The 19681-nt window shown below is 39.8% G+C and overlaps 1 protein-coding gene across 5 annotated transcripts in view; it reads right to left on the bottom strand.

The window, feature by feature from the left end:
• Nucleotides 1-19681, bottom strand: part of SMYD3 (SET and MYND domain containing 3) — a 746369-nt gene that overhangs the window by 311930 nt on the left and 414758 nt on the right. The window contains exon 1 of one of the 5 annotated variants that reach the window (XM_061382449.1): nucleotides 708-10769. The exons of the other annotated variants lie outside the window; for them this stretch is intronic. Coding sequence (XP_061238433.1) covers nucleotides 708-746 — 39 coding nt within the window. The 5' untranslated portion in view covers nucleotides 747-10769. Of the gene's footprint in view, nucleotides 1-707; nucleotides 10770-19681 lie in introns of those variants that run through there. 5 annotated transcript variants of the gene reach the window in all.

Here is a 19681-nt window from a genome sequence, read left to right as displayed (position 1 = left end):
CATAAAAATATTCACCAGGAAACACACATCTGACACAGCTCAGAAATGCCACAGAAATGTAACCCATGTAAAAGCACGTGAGCAAACATGTACACACGTGTACTCTTCAGGAGTTCTCAATTTCTTGTTCCTTCTGGCTTAAAAGTTGAGAGGAATGAGAGAAATTTCACAAAGGAATCTAGTTAAAATTTTTATTTTACCCAAGAGGTAAGTCTGAGGAGACCTGACGATCGTCCATTTCTATCTTCAGTACCACATCACAAAATGTTTTGAAAAATGAGCATTGTATGCTCCATCTAACATACTTCCTACATTGCATCCCATTTTAATGATTTCAGAAAAGCTTATAATTTCCACAGGAGGGAGTCACATGTTTATTTATCTTAGAAATATGATGACAAATTGAAATTACATGGGAGTAACCGTGGTTAAGGCATACAGAAATGGAGTAGAGCCGCCACTGAGGATCTGTTCTCAGACATGTCCCTGCTCCACTGAGAACATGAATTTTTTCTGAATGGTATCACACCCAAGGACACCACCAACCATATTTAGAACAACACTTTCCAGCTGTGACTTCAGGGTTTCAAGGTCTTTATTGTAACCATGCCTCAACTTCAGCCCCCCAACCAATCCTTGCTTAACAAGCACCCTTCCTTCTAGATAGCTCCAATTATAATTCTTGAGAAACAATTTATTTAACTCACTGTGGCCTTGAAGTTTTTGCCTTGATAAGTTTCCTCCATTTTGTAGTCCGTGTTCAAGTGCTTCTGAAATCTGTGTCTCTTGAGCTACAGACCCAGCAAACTGCAAATAAATGTGTCTTTATCGCAATCAGTACTTGGCCACCTCATGCGAAGAGTTGACTCATTGGAAAAGACTCTGATGCTGGGAGGGATTGGGGGCAGGAGGAGAAGGGGACGACAGAGGATGAGATGGCTGGATGGCATCACCGACTCGATGGACGTGAGTCTCAGTGAACTCTGGGAGTTGGTGATGGACAGGGAGGCCTGGTGTGCTGCGATTCATGGGCTCGCAAAGAGTCGGACACAGCTGAGCGACTGATCTGATCTGATCACAATCAGGTCTCCATTTCTGCAGTTTTGGTTAACAAGTCCATATGTTTGTGTGCATTCATGCTATATACATACATGCTATATTCAGGAGAATTTCAACCATATTTTTAGTTTCAGAGGTTTTGAATCCTTGGACTCCTGTGTGGGAATTACCTGACTCTTATTTGAAATTTCAGTGCATAAAGACACGTTTCCCAGTATTTCCCTGGTGGTCCAGTGGCTGAATCTCCACACAACCAATGAAGTGGGCCAGGTTCAAACCCTGGTTGGAGAACTAGATCCCATACGCCGGAATTAAGAGTTAGTATGCCACAACTCTTGAGAGTCCCCTGGACTGTAAGGAGATCAATCCAGTCAATCCTAAAGGAAATCAACCCTGAATATTCATTGGAAGAACTAATGCTGAAGCTCCAATACTTTAGCCACCTGATCAGAAGAGCCGACTCACTGGAAAAGACCCCGATGCTGGGAAAATTTGAAGGCAGGAGGAGAAGGGGATGACAGAAGATGAGATGGTTGGATGGCATCACCGACTCAATGGACATGAGTCTGAGCAAGCTTCGGGAGATGGTAAAGGACAGGGAAGCCTCGTCCATGGGGTCGCAAAGAGCCGAACACGACTGAGCGACTGAACAACAAATGCCACAACTAAAGATTCTGCATGCCGCAACTAAGACCTGGTACAGCCAAATAAATAAATAAATATATTTCTTAAAAGATTATTTTTTCCTAGTACATTCTTTTTCGTATAACTAAAACATTAGGCACTGGGAGTCAGTTACATTCTCCATGTCCATAAATAATATCTTTATTCTTAGGATCTATTTTAATTATAAATATTTGATCCAGAGAATTTATTTTAGAAAAGATGTATATCCAACTCATCCATATTTTTAGTTGGAATCAAACTGCCCCAAATTACTTAAGCTGTTCTTTTAAGAGCGCCAGAAATATTTCTGATCTTCATAAAACCTTCACAGATCACTGAAGTTACCAGCTCCCAAAAACATTCCCATTTCACATGATCATGATTTTCATATTTTTTGTACACCCATGAAAACAGGCTTATGACTATTCAGCCAAGGCCTCTGGTAGAAAGCTGTCCCTTCATCTTCAGTAATAGTAAAGAAGTTGAAGAGTCAAGGAGATGAATAGACACAATGACTGATTCTATTTACCATCTGTTGCCCCTCCAAATGCCAGCCACACACATTTACAACACTGTTTCATCCTATAAATCATTCAGAGTTTCTATGGTGCTGTTATTCAATAATTAACTCAGAAATTAGCATAGTTTTGGGGGGTGAGAGAGGTGTTTGTATAGAGGAGATTGGGAGAAATGTAGGTAGGGAAAAAATTGTATTTCCAATTCCCAATTTCTGAGGCTAGAAAAATCTAGTCTGTTTTTTCCCCTTGGTCCTTCACCAACTCAATGGACATGAATTTGAGCAAACTCCGGAAGAGAGTAGAGGAGCCTAGCGTTCAATGAGTAGGACACCACTTAGCAACTGAACAACAATACCCTGTAGGAGTTGCCCTCAGAGAGTCTACTGTTCAGTCTACCACTGGATAGGGAATCATTTTCCCATCAAAGAAAAGGTGAAACTGTTTCAAATCCAGGGTTAAATTTCAGATCAATAAAATATTAAAATTAAAAAATATTAGAAAAATTCTATAAAGAAGCATACAAATAGCAAAACTGACCAACACACAAGCTTTTACGTGATCACTCTGTATGTCCTAAGAGGGAAAGAAATAAGTTCTAAGGGGGAAAAAAAAAAGTTAATCATATACAAGAGCTCTTCTTGTCTCAGCCCTCAGTGACAGCTACAAGTTGGTCATTAAATGGGCACTGGGGAAGCAGAGAAGATGGTGTGCTCTTTCTGAACAAAACCCTGATGTCAGCCAAGCACTGAAATCACTTCTGGCTTCACACTGGGAAAATGTGCTTTAAATTTGGCTGTGGTTGTTTTCTCTGATGGTCAAGGAGAGTATGCTAGTGATTTGTGCTTTGGCATTTCCACTGCACACTGACAGACTGCTCCTTTTAAACACATACTCAAGTGATTTAGACAACGTCCTGTGTATGACTGTAGCTTCACTAGAAATCCTAATAGTTCCTGGAAAAGTATGCGCTAACCCAGTAAAAAAGAGTGACGGCAGGCATGAGTGATTAACTTGGTGCAAATGCTGCATCAGGAATATTAATCTTGTGCTTCAAATGCCACTTTCATCTCTATTATCAAGGGATATTTTATCAACACGACTCTTTGTAATACCTGTAACCTTTGCATTGGGCATAGAAGACAAAACAGAGAAGAAAAGAGGTGTTTTAATCAAGTTATCACTGTTCATCTCCCGCAAAGCTGATGATAATCTCAGAAACAGAGATAACTGCTCTTTAATCATTCAATACATTTTTTTCTTTAAAAGCCTTTATAGCCATTACTCATCTACGTTATACAAAATTCTGTCCTAATTATGCATGTTATCTATTCAAATCTTACTTTATTTTTTATTTTCGGCTGTGCTGGTTCTTCATTGCTGCATGGGCTTTTCTCCAGTTTTGGCAACTGGGGGCTGCTCTCTAGTTGCCGTGCACAAGCTTCTCATTTCCGTGGCCTCTGCTGTGGAGGACGGGCTCTAGGGTAGGCGGGCTCAGTAGTTGAAGTTCTCAGACTCTGAAGTACAGGCTCCATAGCTGGTACACGGGCTTAGTCGCTGCTCGGCATGTGGGATCTTCCTGGACCAGGGATCGAACCGGTGTCTCTTACGTCTCCCACACTGGCAGATGGATTCTTTAACACTGAGCTACCAGGGAGGCCCTCAAATCTTACTTCAAGCATAAGATGTCAATTTAGATGAAAGGCCATGTGTGGACTATTATATTTTCTAATGATAAAATGTGATTAATTAAACTGCATAGCTGTGGGGTTAATCTTACTTTTTTTGGGGGGGTGGAGGCTGCAGTTATTTTAAATGTCTATTTTTCCCCAAAAGAGAAAATGTTAAAATAACTTCAAAAATCCTTACAGGGCACAATGCAAACTTGAGCTGCTGTTTAAAATTACCCAAGACCCATTAGATAAGAGGAAACCACTGGAGAACCAGGAATAAACACATTCGTAGTTTTTGGAAAATAACCCCATACGTTAAAAATTTGAAATTTCTAACACTAGAAAACAATATCTTTGGGCAACAATTTTCTAACTCATTTTTAAAATTCCAACAGATAAAGTTCTAAGATGTTATTGAAGGCTCTGTGCCTATTTGGATATACTTAAAATGTAAATAAATCTCATTTATTGGCATTTTCCCCTCTTCCCCCACTTCAGATTTAAAAAAAAAAAACAAAAGAAGAAGAAGAAACACACAACCTATGCAAATTTCTGGCTTATGTAAAGTATCTGTGCTGTGCGCTCTGTCAGCTGATAAACATCCTTCATCAGGGCAGGGACAGGACCATCAAAACATCAAAACCCACTTGATCACAAGCAAGGGAGTTTCCAACAGGTGGGGTCCCAATGGCAGGGCAGGGGCCGGAGACGGAGAATCTATACACTCACTGCAGAGACTCCTCCAGCCCCAGTCACAGAGGCAACTGCCTGGGGGAGAGAGAGAGAGAGACCTCTAGGATTATGCAGGGGTTTTAGCATTCGGGCTGTTTCTGCTCAGAGGAAAAACACCACCATGAAGGCTGGTGATAACCTTATACTGCAAATCAGAATGAAAGAGAATGGGGCTCACAAGCTGGGGCTTTCCATATGCCTCACCTTTTAATCCCCAGTTAAATCCATACACAGACTCGATGAAGGGTCACAGCCTTCTGTCCTAAGCAGCCTTCAATAGGCCACGTAACTTTCCCAAGCTCACGTGATAAGAAATGAGGCAGTGGAGTTTCTGCTCACTGGACAACTCCACACCACTCACATCCAAGTCACTGGGACTTGGAGTGTTTGTCCGGATACTCAGGCTTCCCCTGAGTGATCCTCTACACAGCGCTTTCTCTTCCACAGTTTATAACTTTCCAGACTTTCAGAAACCTTAGCTTGCCTGAGTTCAAAGAAGCACCCTTCAAGGCTCCGGCAGGTACACAAAGGTCCAGAGTGACTGTTTTTACTTCTCCAAAACAATTTACAGAGCTATTTCTGGCTGTCCCTCAGAGCTTTAAAGTCCTATACCATGTGAGCTGCACCTCACTTCTTCAAGTTTAAGTATCCCCCCAGGAATACCAGAGATTTCTTAATATTAACACACCTAACACTTTTCCCACTTCCTATTTTTCATATCTAAGCAGCACCAAAATTGAAAGAGTATCTCACATTCTCTAATCTGGCTCCTTTTTGCCACGTTCTCTTCCCTGCCTTGGTTAGACTTTTCTTGTCTTTGGCCTTGAGTATATGCAGGGACCTTCCTTCATATTGGTATGACCCCTCCTCACATCAATGGCTTTTCCATACTACAGCCATCATCTTCCACTCCAGCGGCTACCCCCTCAGACAGCCTTCTCTGGTCTCTCAGGCTGAACAGGGTGTCCTTCCCTGGTTTTCCAAAACTCCCTGCACACATCATCCTATTACTAATACATGGTATTTTGATTTTGATTCTGAGTCTCAGTCTATACCATGGGCTTCCTGGTAGCTAGCACAAATACAACTTTACATGCCTGTCCTTAACAGGAAGAAAAAAAGTCTAACATATGTATAAGAAGGAAGTACTCCACAGTCATTTAGTATCTCAATCTTTCTTAGGCTTTAGCTATTTAATAGTTCATTTAATGAATACTTACTGGACTTATACTATATATCAGACACTCTATTAGGCACTATAAGGACAGAGATGATTAGGATACAGTGCCCTGCAATATGGTAAAGGAGTCAGACATGCAAACATAATTGTTAGGTGATAAGGTAAGCACAAGGTTCTCTGAAAACACAGATGGAGAAGACAGATGCATGCCTAAAGATTTGGAGAAGACTGCATAGAAGCTTAGAGGCCTGGGTTAAAGACAGTTATACTGGTAGTTTATCAGCAGGAGACACAGGGAAGAACAGCCATGTATGCTTTGCAAGTAACAAGTCAATCAAGCCAGTAACAGAGCCCCGGTGAGCCAGCTCGGAAGGAGAAACCACCTGCAACGTGCCCTTCAGTCCTAGTGGGGTGTTCACACATCAGGACCACCATTCACACTCCTTCTAAATAAGCTGAACATTCAAAGACAATCACCTTCTATCAAACCACAATTATAGTAGTATTTCCCCCAAACTTAGTAAAAATTATAAAATATTTTTCTTTATGAATACTAGAAAGGCAATTCTGTGAGGACTGAGTAAGCAAAACTTACGGATATCAAACACTATTTCCTTTACAATTGAAGAGTAAACAGCAGTATCTTTTGTTTAAAAAAAATTGCAAAAAGTGTTAAAACAAATGTAGAACAGCTTGCTGCTGAATATATATATATACATATATGAAATACCTGCACTCATACTTATTTCTATTAGCTTGAGTGTTTAGAGCTGCTTTATGTCTGGAGCTTTCTTCAACCAACATACTCAAAGCAAGCAGAATAGACAATATGAAAAACTAACCCCTTCACTAGCCTTACCAGGGGATTAGCAGATCTTGGTCCAAGCCTCTTTGTTGGCAAATTCTGTAACTGAATAAACAGAGAGACAAGATCTGCAAGGCCTCAGCACTCAGAAAATTATGACAGTGGGAAGAATGAAGAGCTGAGGTCTAAATCCTTTAAACAGAAATAATCTTTGAATAAATCTGGCAATCTCAGTCCACTGTATTTAGGGGGATGCTTTTTTAGATACTCTGATGGATTCAAGTACTCTGAAGCAGGACCACAAAGATCCAACCAGAATATACTGTCAACCAGAGCCTCGGTCTGAGTTAATAACATTCTACTGGCCTGAGAAAACGACGTATATGAAAAAGATACCAGAGCCAGCTTTTGTTGAACAAAGGATCCGTGGCTCTGGCAAGTGTTTATCATCTAAACCGTACTTCCAATTATATGACGACAAGCACAGTCTATAAGGAGAGACACTTATAATAACTGCCACATGATCTGCCTATCTTATCAAAGGCAAGAAAATGATGGGCTCTGTGCTTGTGCATGAACACTTTTTATCCAAGTCTTTGATTTGTATGTGTTCAGTCCAAATTCTCATGCATAATCCGGGAATCTAAAGAGCTTCATAAGTACTAGGCACAGATATGCAATTTAAAGTTGCCCTACTGAGCCAGTTAAATGTTCTTCTATTACAAAGTATTCATTTCTTGAGTTCTTAAATAAGTAGAAAATTTAGAAAACATAGGGAAAAGATAGCTTTGCAAACAAAGAAACATCACACTGATCTGCTTCTATTTGCTCCCCAAGAACAGAACTCATTTCAACCTATTTCCTTTAAACCCACTGTTCTCCTAACTTGTGCAAAGCACAGAGTAGGAGTTGGGAGGGGTTGTAAATTATGTTGATTCCCTGGTGTGAGCCTCACTCAGCAGGGGTGAGGTGGGGGGGGATTGGTATCCAGCTCTCTGAAAGGATAACAAAGGCAGGAAGTTCAGGGCAAGAACCAGGCTTGCTGAAAAGGTTTCAAGCCAGCTCACACCGGCCACAGGGAACCTCTCCAAATTTCCCATGCCACGGTTCTCTCCACGGTTCTCTCCCTCATGTGGCCAATGAGGCCATGCAAACTCGACTTGCCTGAGGAGAGTTGACTGGAGAAGCAAAACTCGACTTGCCTGAGGACAGTTGACTGGAAAAGCAATACATTCTTCATTACTCCAGAGCTTTCAAACAGACACAATGAACTCCCCTCACTTCTTTCTTCCAATCTCCAATACCAACTCCTTACCTGAAACCCCACCCCATCAAGTTCCCAACAAGTACTTCCCACTGGGAGGGCTGTGCCACACCGAGGTAGTCACACATCCCTTCCACTTCCTGCCCAGATCAGACTTGACCATACACCTTCTGACCTAGCATATTAATTTCTATTGTTGTTCAGTTGCTAAATCATGTCCAACTGTTTACAACCCCATGGGGACTGCAGCCTACCAGGCTCCCCTGTCCTCCACTACTTCCTGGAGTTTACTTTAATTCATATCCATTGAGTCATTGATACTATCTAACCATCTCATCCTCTGCTGCCCTCTTCTCTCACCTTCAATTTTTCCCAGCATCAGAGTCTTTTCTGAAGAGTCAGTTTTTTGCATGAGGTAGCCAAAGTATCAGAGAGAGCTTCAGCTTCAGCATCAGTCCTTCCAGTGAATATTCAGGACTGATTTCCTTTAGGATTGACTTGACTGGTTTGATCTCCTTGCTGTCCAAGAGACTCTCATGAGTATTCTCCAGCACCACAATTCGAAAGCATCAGTTCTTTGGCGCTCAGTCTTCTTAATGGTCCAACTCTCACATTCGCACATTACTACTGGAAAAACCATAGCTTTGACTAGATGGACCTTTGTCAGCAAAGTGATGTCTCTGTTTTTTAATATGCTATCTAGGTTTTCCATTGCTTTTCGGCCAAGGAGCAAGCATCTTTTAATTTCATGGCTGCAGTCACCATCCACAATGATTTTATAGCCCAAGAAAAGAAAATCTGTCACTCTTTCCACTTTTTTCCCATCTATTTGCCATGAAGTGATGGGACCATATGCCATGATCTTAGTTTATTAAGTGATGAATTTTAAACAATTTTTTTTCACACTCCTCTTTCACCCTCATCAAGAGGCTCTTTAATTCCTTTTAGCTTTCTGTCATTAGAGTGGTATCATCTGCATATCTGAGATTGTTGATATTTCTCCCAACAATCTTGATTCCAGCTTGTGATTCATCCAGTCCACTGTTTCACATGATGTACTCTGCACAGAAGTTAAATAAGCAGGGTGACAGTATACAGCCTTGATATACTTCTTTCCCAACTTTGAACCAGTCCCTTGTTCCATGTCCAGTTCTAACTATTGCTTCTTGACCTGAATGCAGGTTTCTCAAGAGACAGGTAAGGTGATCCGGTATTCCCATCTCTTTAAGAATTTTCCACAGTTTGTTATGATCCACACAGTCAAAGCCTTTAGCATAGTCAATGAACAGAAGTAGATGTTTTTCTGGATTCCCTTGCTTTCTCTATGATCTACAGGATGTTGGCAATTTGATCTCTGGTTCCTCTCCCTTTTCTAAACCCAGCTTGTATATCAGGTAGTTCTCAGTTCATGTACTGCTGAAGCCTACCTTGAAGGATTTTGACCCTTACCTAGCAAGCATGTGAAATGAGCGCACTGTATGGTAGTTTGAACATTCTTTGGCATCACCCTTCTTCAGGATTGCAATGAAAACTGACCTTTTCCAGTGGCCACTACTGAGTTTTCCAAATTTACCGGCATATTAAATGCAACACTTTCACAGCATCATCTTTTAGGATTAGAAATAGCTCAGCTGGAATTCCATCACCTCCACTAGCTTTGTTCATAGTGGTGCTTCCTAAGGTCCACTTGACTTCACACTCCAGGATGCCTGTGTCTAGGTGAGTGAACACACCATGGTGGTTATCTGGGTCATTAAGACTTTTTCTTTTTGTATAGCTTTTCTGTGTATTCTTGCCATCTCTTCTTAATCTCTTCTGCTTCTCTTAATTGCATACCATTTCTGTCTTTTATTGTGCCCATCTTTGCATGAAATGTTCCCTTGGTATCTCCAATTTTTTTGAAGAGATCTCTAGTCTTTCCCATTCTATTATTTTCCTTGATTTCTCTGGATTGTTCACTTAAGACTTTCTTATCTTTCCTTGCCATTCTTTGGAACTCTGTATTCAGATGAGTATATCTTTCCTTTTCTCCTTTGCCTTTCGCTTCTCTTCTTTTTTCAGCTATTTGTAAGGCCTTCTCAGACAACCATTTTGCCTTTTTTCATTTCTTTTCCTTGGGGATGGTCTTGATTACTGCCTCCTGTATAATGTCACTAACCTCTGTTCATAGTTTTTCAGGCACTCTGCTCTATCAGATCTAATCCCTTAACTCTTAGTCACTTTCACTGTACAATTGTAAGGGATTTGATTTAGGTCATACCTGAATGGCCTAGTAGTTTTTTCTATTTTCTTCAATTTAAGCCTAAATTTCACAATAAGAAGCTGATGAGCTGAGCCACAGTTAGCCCCAGGTCTTGTTTTTGCTGATGGTATAGAGCTTCTCCATCTTTGGCTGCAAAGAATATAATTAATCTGATTTCGGTACTGACCATCTGGTGATGTCCATGTGCAGAGTCATCTCTTGTGTTGCTTCATTTTGTACTCCAAGGCCAAATTTGCCTGTTACCCCAGGTATCTCTTGCCTTTCAACTTTTGCATTCCTATCCCCTATGATGGAAAGAACATCTTTTTTTTGGTGTTAACTCTAGAAGGCCTTGTAGGTCTTCATAGAACCATTCAACTTTCACTTTTCAGCATCAGTGGTTGAGGCATAGCCTTGGATTACTGTGATGTTGAATTGTTTGCCTTGGAAACAAATGGAAATCATTCTGTTATTTTTGAGATCGCACCCAAGTATTGCATTTCAGACTCTTTTGTTGACTATGAGGGCTACTCCATTCCTTCTAAGGGATTCTTGCCCACAGTAATAGATATAATGGTCATCTGAATTAAATTTGCCGATTCCTGTCCATTTTAGTTCACTGATTCCCAAAATGCCGATATTCATTCTCACCATCTCCTACTTGACTGCATCCAATTTACCTCGATTCACGGACCTAACATTTCAGGTTCCTATGCAATACTGTTCTTTGCAGCATCAGACTTTACTACCAGACATATCCAATACTGGGCATCATTTTCTCTTTGGCCCAACCTCTTCATTCTTTCTGGAGCTTTCTCTGCTCTTCCCCAGTAGAATATTGGACATGTCCTGACCGGGGGGACTCATCTTCCAGTGTCATATATTTTTGCCTTTTCATACTGTCCCTGGGGTAATCGAGGGAACAATACTGGAGTGGTTTGCCATTTCTTTCTCTTTTTGTTACAATCTTATTTTTCCTTCCTGTGTCTACTTATTTCTAAATTACCATTAGATTCATTTTAATATTTTATTTGTATCAAACATATGAATGTCAAATACACACCCTCAAAAATAATAAGCAATTGAGGGCGGGAATATATTTACACCTGCACCTAAAGAGACAATATTGCAAAGGTGTAAATCAAGAACAAGAAAGAAGATGGAATTAATTCTCAAACTACTCCAAATGAATGATGGTCACATTCATTTGCTTGTTGCATGCCAATAAGCATATCTTAAATATTTGGTCATTGCCAACCAATAAAGCCCTAAGTTAAAAGCACTATATAAATGCTTTGAGTTTTTTCCAGGTATCCTGAATATTCAAGAACTTACTGCCTTAGAGGGACTTCCCTATAGCTCAGATGGTAAAGAATCTGCCTGCAATGCAGGAGACTTGGGTTCAATCTCTGGGTCAGGAAGATCCCTGGGAGAAGGAAATGGCAACCCACTCCAGTATTCTTGCTGGAGAATTCCACGGACAGAGGAGCCTGGTGGGCTACAGTCTATGGGGTTACAAAGAGTTGCACACGAGTAAGCAACTAACACACACTATCTTAAGAAGGTTGATGAAGATCCACAAGCAGCAACCATAGACTTTAGAAGAAAATACTTTCTATCTTGTGTCCTTAGAGCCCACTGTTTAAACATTTAATTGTTTAAAGCTAATAAATAAGAAGCTATTATTTCCTTTTAAAATATCTCTTTTTAAGAAAGATAGGATATCTCTGATCCTATCAACAATCCTATCCTTGTTGATAGGATCAGAGGAAGAGATGCCTATGAAAGGGTTTTCAAGTTACTAATTTTTGCAAACAAATTGTTTTGCAAAAAAAAAAAAAAAAAGGAATAGATCACGTATAAATAAATCACTTTGCTGTATACCTGAAACTAACACATTATTAACTAACTATACACCAATATTTTAAAAAGGCAAAAAGGAATAGCCAAGAAGCATCAAGTATTCACAATGGGCTTTATTACACACACAAATTTTTTTTTTACTTTATTTTATATATATTAGTATTAACACTATATTTAATAATATATAAAGTGAATACCAAAAAAAAAAAAAATAGTACTAGCTTCATTTAATAAATAATTCACCTTCCTCACTGCCCAGCAATCTGTTATAAAGCAAATTTCATATTGATTGGCTTTGTTTTGGTGCTCTGTCTTTTGTTCGATTGACTCGTGTATCCATTCATGAGCTGAAGAGTCTTAATTACTAAGGTTTTTAATGAAATCCTTACAAAGTAGGTCCAATTCGGCCAACATCCCCCCTCCTTCTGTTGCAGGTGTATCTTGATTTATACCAAACCCTTCTGTCTGACATGGAGTTCTGAATTATATTTTGTCATGAAATTTATATTGGGGTTTTATTAGAAATTTGCTGTGTACAGACACGTATTTGGGGAATACTAACATTATCATTCTTGAAAGTCTTATTGGAATAATGATTACTCCTATGTAAAGGCTTAGTGCAATTCATTTCTTTATATTTTTTATGGCTATCAATAAAATGTATATTTTATCCAATAAAAAAGTAAAATAAAATATCTCTTTTCAAATTGCCCCAATGTTTCATATGCCATTTACAGAATAGTTATATGATGATAACAAAATACTAGAAAAATTTTCATGTTGAGTGACCTATTTTATGTATAGTGTTTTGAATTTTACATTAAAAACAAAAGTTATGTTCATCTCTTAGTATATGACACTGTATTTCTTTAGACAGGTTCCCCTGTCCTATTAAAATAGTTTTTAAATTATAAAAGATTTATTATACCTAACTTTTAATAAACATTATTACATAAAGACAGGTATGTGTGTGTGTGTGCACACACATTTGAACCCTCTGATTAAAACATAAACCATACACATAAGTCTTATAAACACATTAAAATATTGAAAAAAATTCCAAAAATAACTAAAATGCCATTTTGCCAAACTATTTCCAAGCTGTCTCTCAGCAAAGAAACGTGGAATTCCTGCCAGTATCTTCCAGCTAGTCTGTCTTTAAACAATACTAGGGACTGACAACAATTTTCAACTAACAGATTTAGCCTGTCTAGTTTCCTGGGTTTAGTGTGTTAAGAATTAAAAGTGGTAACTGCACGGCTTGAGCTGTGATGCTCTGGAGATGGATGCTGCAAGCGGACGGTCATTGGCCAACAGTCTGTAAACAAATGGGGTGGCAGCAAGTCTTTGCATATGAAAATGTCTGATAAACTACGTTTCAAGCTCTTTATTGATTCAAAAGAGAATCCATATTCACCATTCATTGCTTGGTAAAGTGTCTCAAAAAAGTGTTGACAGAGCCTCAAACTGTGAATCTAGGTCCAAAACAAGTAGTTAAGATTTCAGCACATAGTAGTTCTCATTATTAATATCCTTGAGTCGAATAGGCAAGTGATTTCCTCAGAATAATTTCAGGAACGTTCAATTTGATCTTTATTTGGACACAAACATTCAGTCCCATAGTTGGCTGTGAAATAAACAGCTTTCTCTGAGTTATTGGTAAAGGGCTAGCAAAATTCAACCACCTCATCACTCCATCTGCCTCTGTGTTGACAATGAACTGATCTATGCACAACGCATGATTCCAGCAAAGCTGTCTGTTCAAAGAATAGAACGATGTCTGCAAGAAACAATGAAGCAATTACTGAAACTGAGCACTAAAAACTGTCACCGATATCCACAATAATAAAGTTTTAAACTCAAAAAGATGTAAAAAAAAAAAAAAAAAGACACCTAAAAATGATCCTGGTTTGGTCCCAGTGTGGCTATGAAGGACTATTGTCTGTCTATTACACACTGATTCACTGACAACTGGAGGGGAAAAAATATAAATTCCAACAATTATGATGTTAATAATTTCATCTGCAGCAACATTCAAGAAGTTGATTAGATGATCCTAATGGGTGATTTAAAGTGAAAGGAAAAACACCCTTAGCATAATTTAATAAGTTCTTCAGACTGAAGCATATTCAAGAGTTTCATGAAAGACCTTCTCATGGCCTTTTAATAGCTCTTTCCAGTTCCAATTAACTTGTTAAATGCCAATTCTCATTACCTCATCAGAAATCTAAAGCCAGCCCTTTCTGATTAAATCATTAAATGACCATTAACAGCACCATGCCTAGTAAGTATTTATGGACAATCCAACACATATAAGCAGCTCATAATTTTTCATGCCAATAGAACAGAAAAGCTGGAGTTTTTTTCCAGTTAATTAAAAAAAAAAAATCAGCAATGTCTTCATCTTGGGATACATGAGGTTACGTTTACCTAACACATCACCCTGCCTAATTGTTTAGATTAGCATAACCTTTTTGTAGACCCTCAACAGACGGTGCAGAAATGTTGATTAACAGAGAATACATTTGCATGAAGAAGCCAGGTTGGTACTGAAGAAATCAGAAGGCACATGTCAAGTGTGAGCTGTGGCACCTGCCAATGTGATGAGTAAAGTCACCCCCGTCATGAGTCACTCAAATGTCTGCAGACTTCTCGGATGGGCAAGCGCTACACTGACAAGCACTGCCGACGTCAATCCCACTCAACACTCAATGTCTGCACAAATCTGCCTGCAACCTTCATTTCCCCACCTGCCCTCGAGGACTGGACAAGCCTGGCCCAAGGGACCAACGAGCACACCCAGGGTCTGGTTCGAAATTCAGGGTGTGCGTACCTTCTCAAGAGAGAGGACGCCCACCCACTGAACTGTTCACGGGTCAGCTCGGCCACATCCCCCTTGGACTTGAATTTCTTGCATCTGTGAGTAACCTCAAATCCAAGAGAGTGACTCAATCTGCAGGGAAGGATCCACAGCTTCCCAAAGCTTCTTTGCTTACAATGTTATACAGACTCCTGTGAATCAAATTTCTATGTACCTTTTCCCCCATGAAGTCTTACAGATATTATCATTGAGAAAACAAATTAAAACAAGATCAATAAAAACTACCACTTAACTTACAGTTATAGATTACTATATTGAAGCAAAGGAATTATTAAGTTTCAGTCTCTTCCACAAATCAGATAAATTGCTAAAACTTATTTCAATGAATATGTTACTAACAACACTTTGGTTTTTTAGTTGAAACAGAGCTGACTTACATTGCTGTGTAGATTTCTGCTATACAACATGGTGCTTCAGTTACACACACACACACACACACACACACACATATATCCTTTTATATATTATTTTCATTATGGTTTATCACAGAATATTTAGTGTAGTTCCTTATGTTATAACAGTAGAACCTTGTTGCTATTCATCCTACATCTTATTTAATATTTTTTATGGACTAAGAAGCTTGTAATATATGAAGTTCTGTCAACTACTTCTTGAGATGCTAGGGTTTGTTCTGCTTAGAATCATACCTCTAATCAGAGGCAGCCAAATTTAAGATTTGACTGTGAAACAAAAAAGAATTGCAATGCTAGTGCGTCTCTATATTTTCCAGTTGAGAGCTTACATCAGCAAACAGGAACAAATACTGCAGCATCCCAGTCATATCGATGGTTCAGTGAAGATAGGGTATTATCTCTTAAAAAAATCGTATCAGACTCTGCCTATTTATCCTTACCTCTTACAACACAGTATCTGGCACAAAATGGGCTTCTTAAATCTCTGCCAATCTCCATCCACACATTCTACAAACTTGCAGGGAATTTCCCTGATTAAATGCTACTTGAGGTATTTTTGTTGCTGTTCAGCCGCTAAGTCGTGTCCAACTCTTTCCACCTCATGGACTACATGCAGCACACCAGGCTTCCTTGTCCTTCACTGTCTCCCAGAGTTGACAGTATTTTTAACTTATTCTAAATCATCACAGTATTTAAATGCTTAGTTTATAACTATCTTTTCCTATTTTAAAAATATGGCTTATATAAATTTTATAGTGATATTTTATTTGTATGTGTGTGCTAACTCACTTCAGTTGTGTCTAACTCTTTGGGACCCCATGGACGGTAGCTCACCAGGCTCCTCTGTCCTTGGGATTCTCCAGGCAAGAATACTGGAGTGGGTTGCCATTTCCTCCTCCAGGGGATTTTCCCACCCAAGGGTGCAACCCGAGTCTCTTACATCTCCTGCACACTAGCAGATAGGTTTACCATTAGTACCATCTTAATATATTGTACCTGTTCTCAAATTATCTCATGCTTACATTAAAAAAAAAAAAATTTCTCTAACTATACAATCCAAGAAAAGAAAAGATTTCCCCCTTTTGTCCTTCAGTATCTTTTCACTTGTCTTCCTTTAGACAAGCAAAAAATAAACACCAGCAGTTGCATTTGAATTGGCTTCTTTTGTCCTCTGAGGTCAATTCCCTGTAAATTTGAACCAAAGGATGAACAGTGTAACTTTGATTTTCTTTTAGCCCCATGAATGCAAATGCCTCCATTATCAATTTTAACTACCTGTTTCTACATGTTGATGACTGCCCCCCCCCCCCAATCCGCGCAAGCTTCAATTTCTCCAAAGTCCTCTCTCTGCACATGAACATTTAGCTACCTGCCAGACATCTCCAAGTGTCTCGTACAGTCTAAGGGTGAACTCATCAAATTTCTCCCCAGTATGGTTGCCCCAGGCTCTTAGTGGCGGTCCCTCCACTTACGTAGCTCATGTTTGAACCTGTGCCGTCTCATGGGCCTTCCCTCTCTCATTTTCTGACCCGAATCAACCTCTATGTCTCCTTCTATTTCTTATATTACTCCTCATTCTATTCCTGATATTGCCTGATCCTGATCATTTTTCACTTGAGCTACTGCAGTGTCTCCCAGGTAGTCTCCCTGATTCTGCCCTTGCAGGGTAGAACTTATAACCCACTCTCCACAGTGGCCAGCATAACCTATCTAAACCTAAATTTGTTCAGTAATTCTTCCAATGAAACCTTTCAAAGGTTCTTCATCTGACCATAAACTCTCCCATGTCATACTGGGCCTTCAAGAATCTGGGCCCCACCTACCTCTCCCTCTAACCTCTACCCTCCACTCCTCTTTAAAAGTCCTTCTTACTTGTTTTCACCTAACATGTACTCATCTCTTAAGACTATTCTCGAAACTTATCTCTTCCAATGCTTTCATGGCCCTCAGTCGTATGAGCAAGATTAGCCATCCCTCCCATGACCTACGTGTGCTTCGTCACTTAGTCGGTCTGACTCTGTGTGGCCCTATGAACTGTAGCCTGCCAGGGTCCTCTATCCATGGAATTTCCCAGGCAATAACACTGGAATGGGTTGCCATTTCCTTCCCCAGAGGGTATCCCCAACCCAGGGATAAACCTGAGTTTCTGAGATCTTCTACACTGGCAGGCAGCTTCTTTAACACTAGTGCCACCTGGGAAGCCATCCTTCCTATAACTAACCTACCTGCTGCTGCTGCTGCTACGTCGCTTCAGTCGTGTCCGACTCTGTGCGACCCCATAGACGGCAGCCCACCAGGCTCCCCCGTCCCTGGGATTCTCCAGGCAGGAGCACTGGAGTGGGGTGCCACTGCCTTCTCCAAGCCTACCTACCCAGACCCATATTGCTGTCCCTATATTTAGCCTGTGAGCTCCTTTAGGGTAGGGCTTACAACTTAACATTTATATTCCTAGCTCATAATCCAATGCTTCTCAGGAGGTAGCCTTCAATTAATATTGAAGCATGAATGAACACATGGAGCTCAAAAGTGAGAACTAAAGATATTTATCAGAAAATGAAAGTCAACCATCCTAGCTGCTATTTAATAAAGAAGGTCCTCCTACTACATTCCCTAGGGCAAATCTGTATTTCGTCCTTTGTCCTCTATTTCAGTTTTTACATTGCTTCTTCCATTCCTGAAATAACTTCAATTATTTTGAGACTGTCGGGATCATTGAAAGTGATATTTCTATGCTCTCTCCTCTTTGCTGCAAAAATCATCAGTATTTTCACCCATGGAAAAATCTGTGATTCCATATATCTATGTGAAGGAGGTCTGGACCCTCAGCTAGTCTCTCTCCCTGCACCCCACACCTTCACTTTCAGCTCAGAAATGGTCCTTATGCTGATTCCCTCCTCTAAATTCCCAGAGCCAGGTCTTTATCACCTCCCACTTAGACAATTTTAACAAACTCCCTACAAGAGCCTCTCCTTTGAATAACTCTTTATACTATCTGGGCCCTACCGGAAATCTGTTCATGCCTTAAAATCATCTCATGTGATCAAGAAAAAAATGTAAACTTCTTAGCCTGCAAGTCCAGGCCCCAATACCACCTTGCTCCATTCTACCTTGCTAACCTCCCCTGCCTTGGTGCATTCTAGACTCACATCCATCTGCCAATCACTGATCACTTCTCATCAAGCTATGATCTGTCACATCTCTCCAGTTTTGCTCATGCAGTTCCTTTGACTTGATCCCTTTGTCACTTTGAAAAATCTCTATTCATCCTTTTGGAAGATCCAGGTCAAATAAGCTTCTCCTGCATAAAACTTTCCAACCGGCCCAAGTTACAAATAATGACTATTTCAGGCTTTCCATACCATTTAGTTTAGACACCTGTACGAAACACAAATACTGGATCTATCTCTACTATAAAAGGGAAACTCCAGGCCAAAAAAAAAAGTCTGTGAATTACATATCTTTGAATATTCACCACCTAAGATAAAGCCTAAGGCAAAACAAGTGCTCAAAAACAAAAGTTGAATCAAGCCATCTTCATTACAGAGCAAATTCTCAAAGGCAGGAACAATGTCTATTCATCCTTGCATTTTTAGGGGCACCTATCACAGCTCCAAGATTAAGACTTGTGAAATAAAAGAATGGCCCACTTTGGGGTCAAACACACTGAATAGGTAAATCAGCTAATGTGAGATATTTGGAAAACAGAAATATTTCCAAAATGATTTAAACACTTTTATTATGAAATACTTCTGGCATACAAACCCTAGAGTATGCCACTGGCCAGGAACACAGTTATGGGTCTACTGTGAGATAAGAAGCAAAATAAAGAATAATCATCTAGAAACTTTTATAGCAACCTGACAAGGATGACACATACACCATCTGTGGGTTTGTCTTAAGGTACCGGCTGGATCTTGTTGACTTTACATGGTAAGTGGCGTGGATGGCAAGAGTTGCAGGCTAGTCATGGCTCAACAGGTGTGCATACCATTCGTGATAGATTGAAAGTGAAAAGAAAAAAATGGTCTTTCACTCAGAGATAGTTTGGAAAACACGACCAAAGACAATAATATAACAATGTCCCATGTACCACAACCAATGTCTTCATACTCACCTTCCATATTTGCTTGAAACCTTTTTCTCCCATGACAGAAAATAATACAGACACAGCTGAAGCCACCTCTATGTATTTCTCCAATCCTCATGTCCTCCTTTCCTCTTCAGAGACAGCTTCCAAAATGACTTTTAAAATAGGTTACTAAATCCTGTTTGGTGCTTCCTTGGTGGTTCAGATGGTAAAGAATCTACCTGCAATGCAGGAGATCCAGGTTCAATCCCTGGGTTGGGAAGATCCCCTGGAAAAGGGACTGAAAACCCACTCCAGCATA

This window comes from Bos javanicus, chromosome 16, assembly GCF_032452875.1.
Source record: "Bos javanicus breed banteng chromosome 16, ARS-OSU_banteng_1.0, whole genome shotgun sequence".
NCBI lineage: Eukaryota > Metazoa > Chordata > Mammalia > Artiodactyla > Bovidae > Bos > Bos javanicus.
This window is presented reverse-complemented; position numbering and strand designations above follow the sequence as displayed.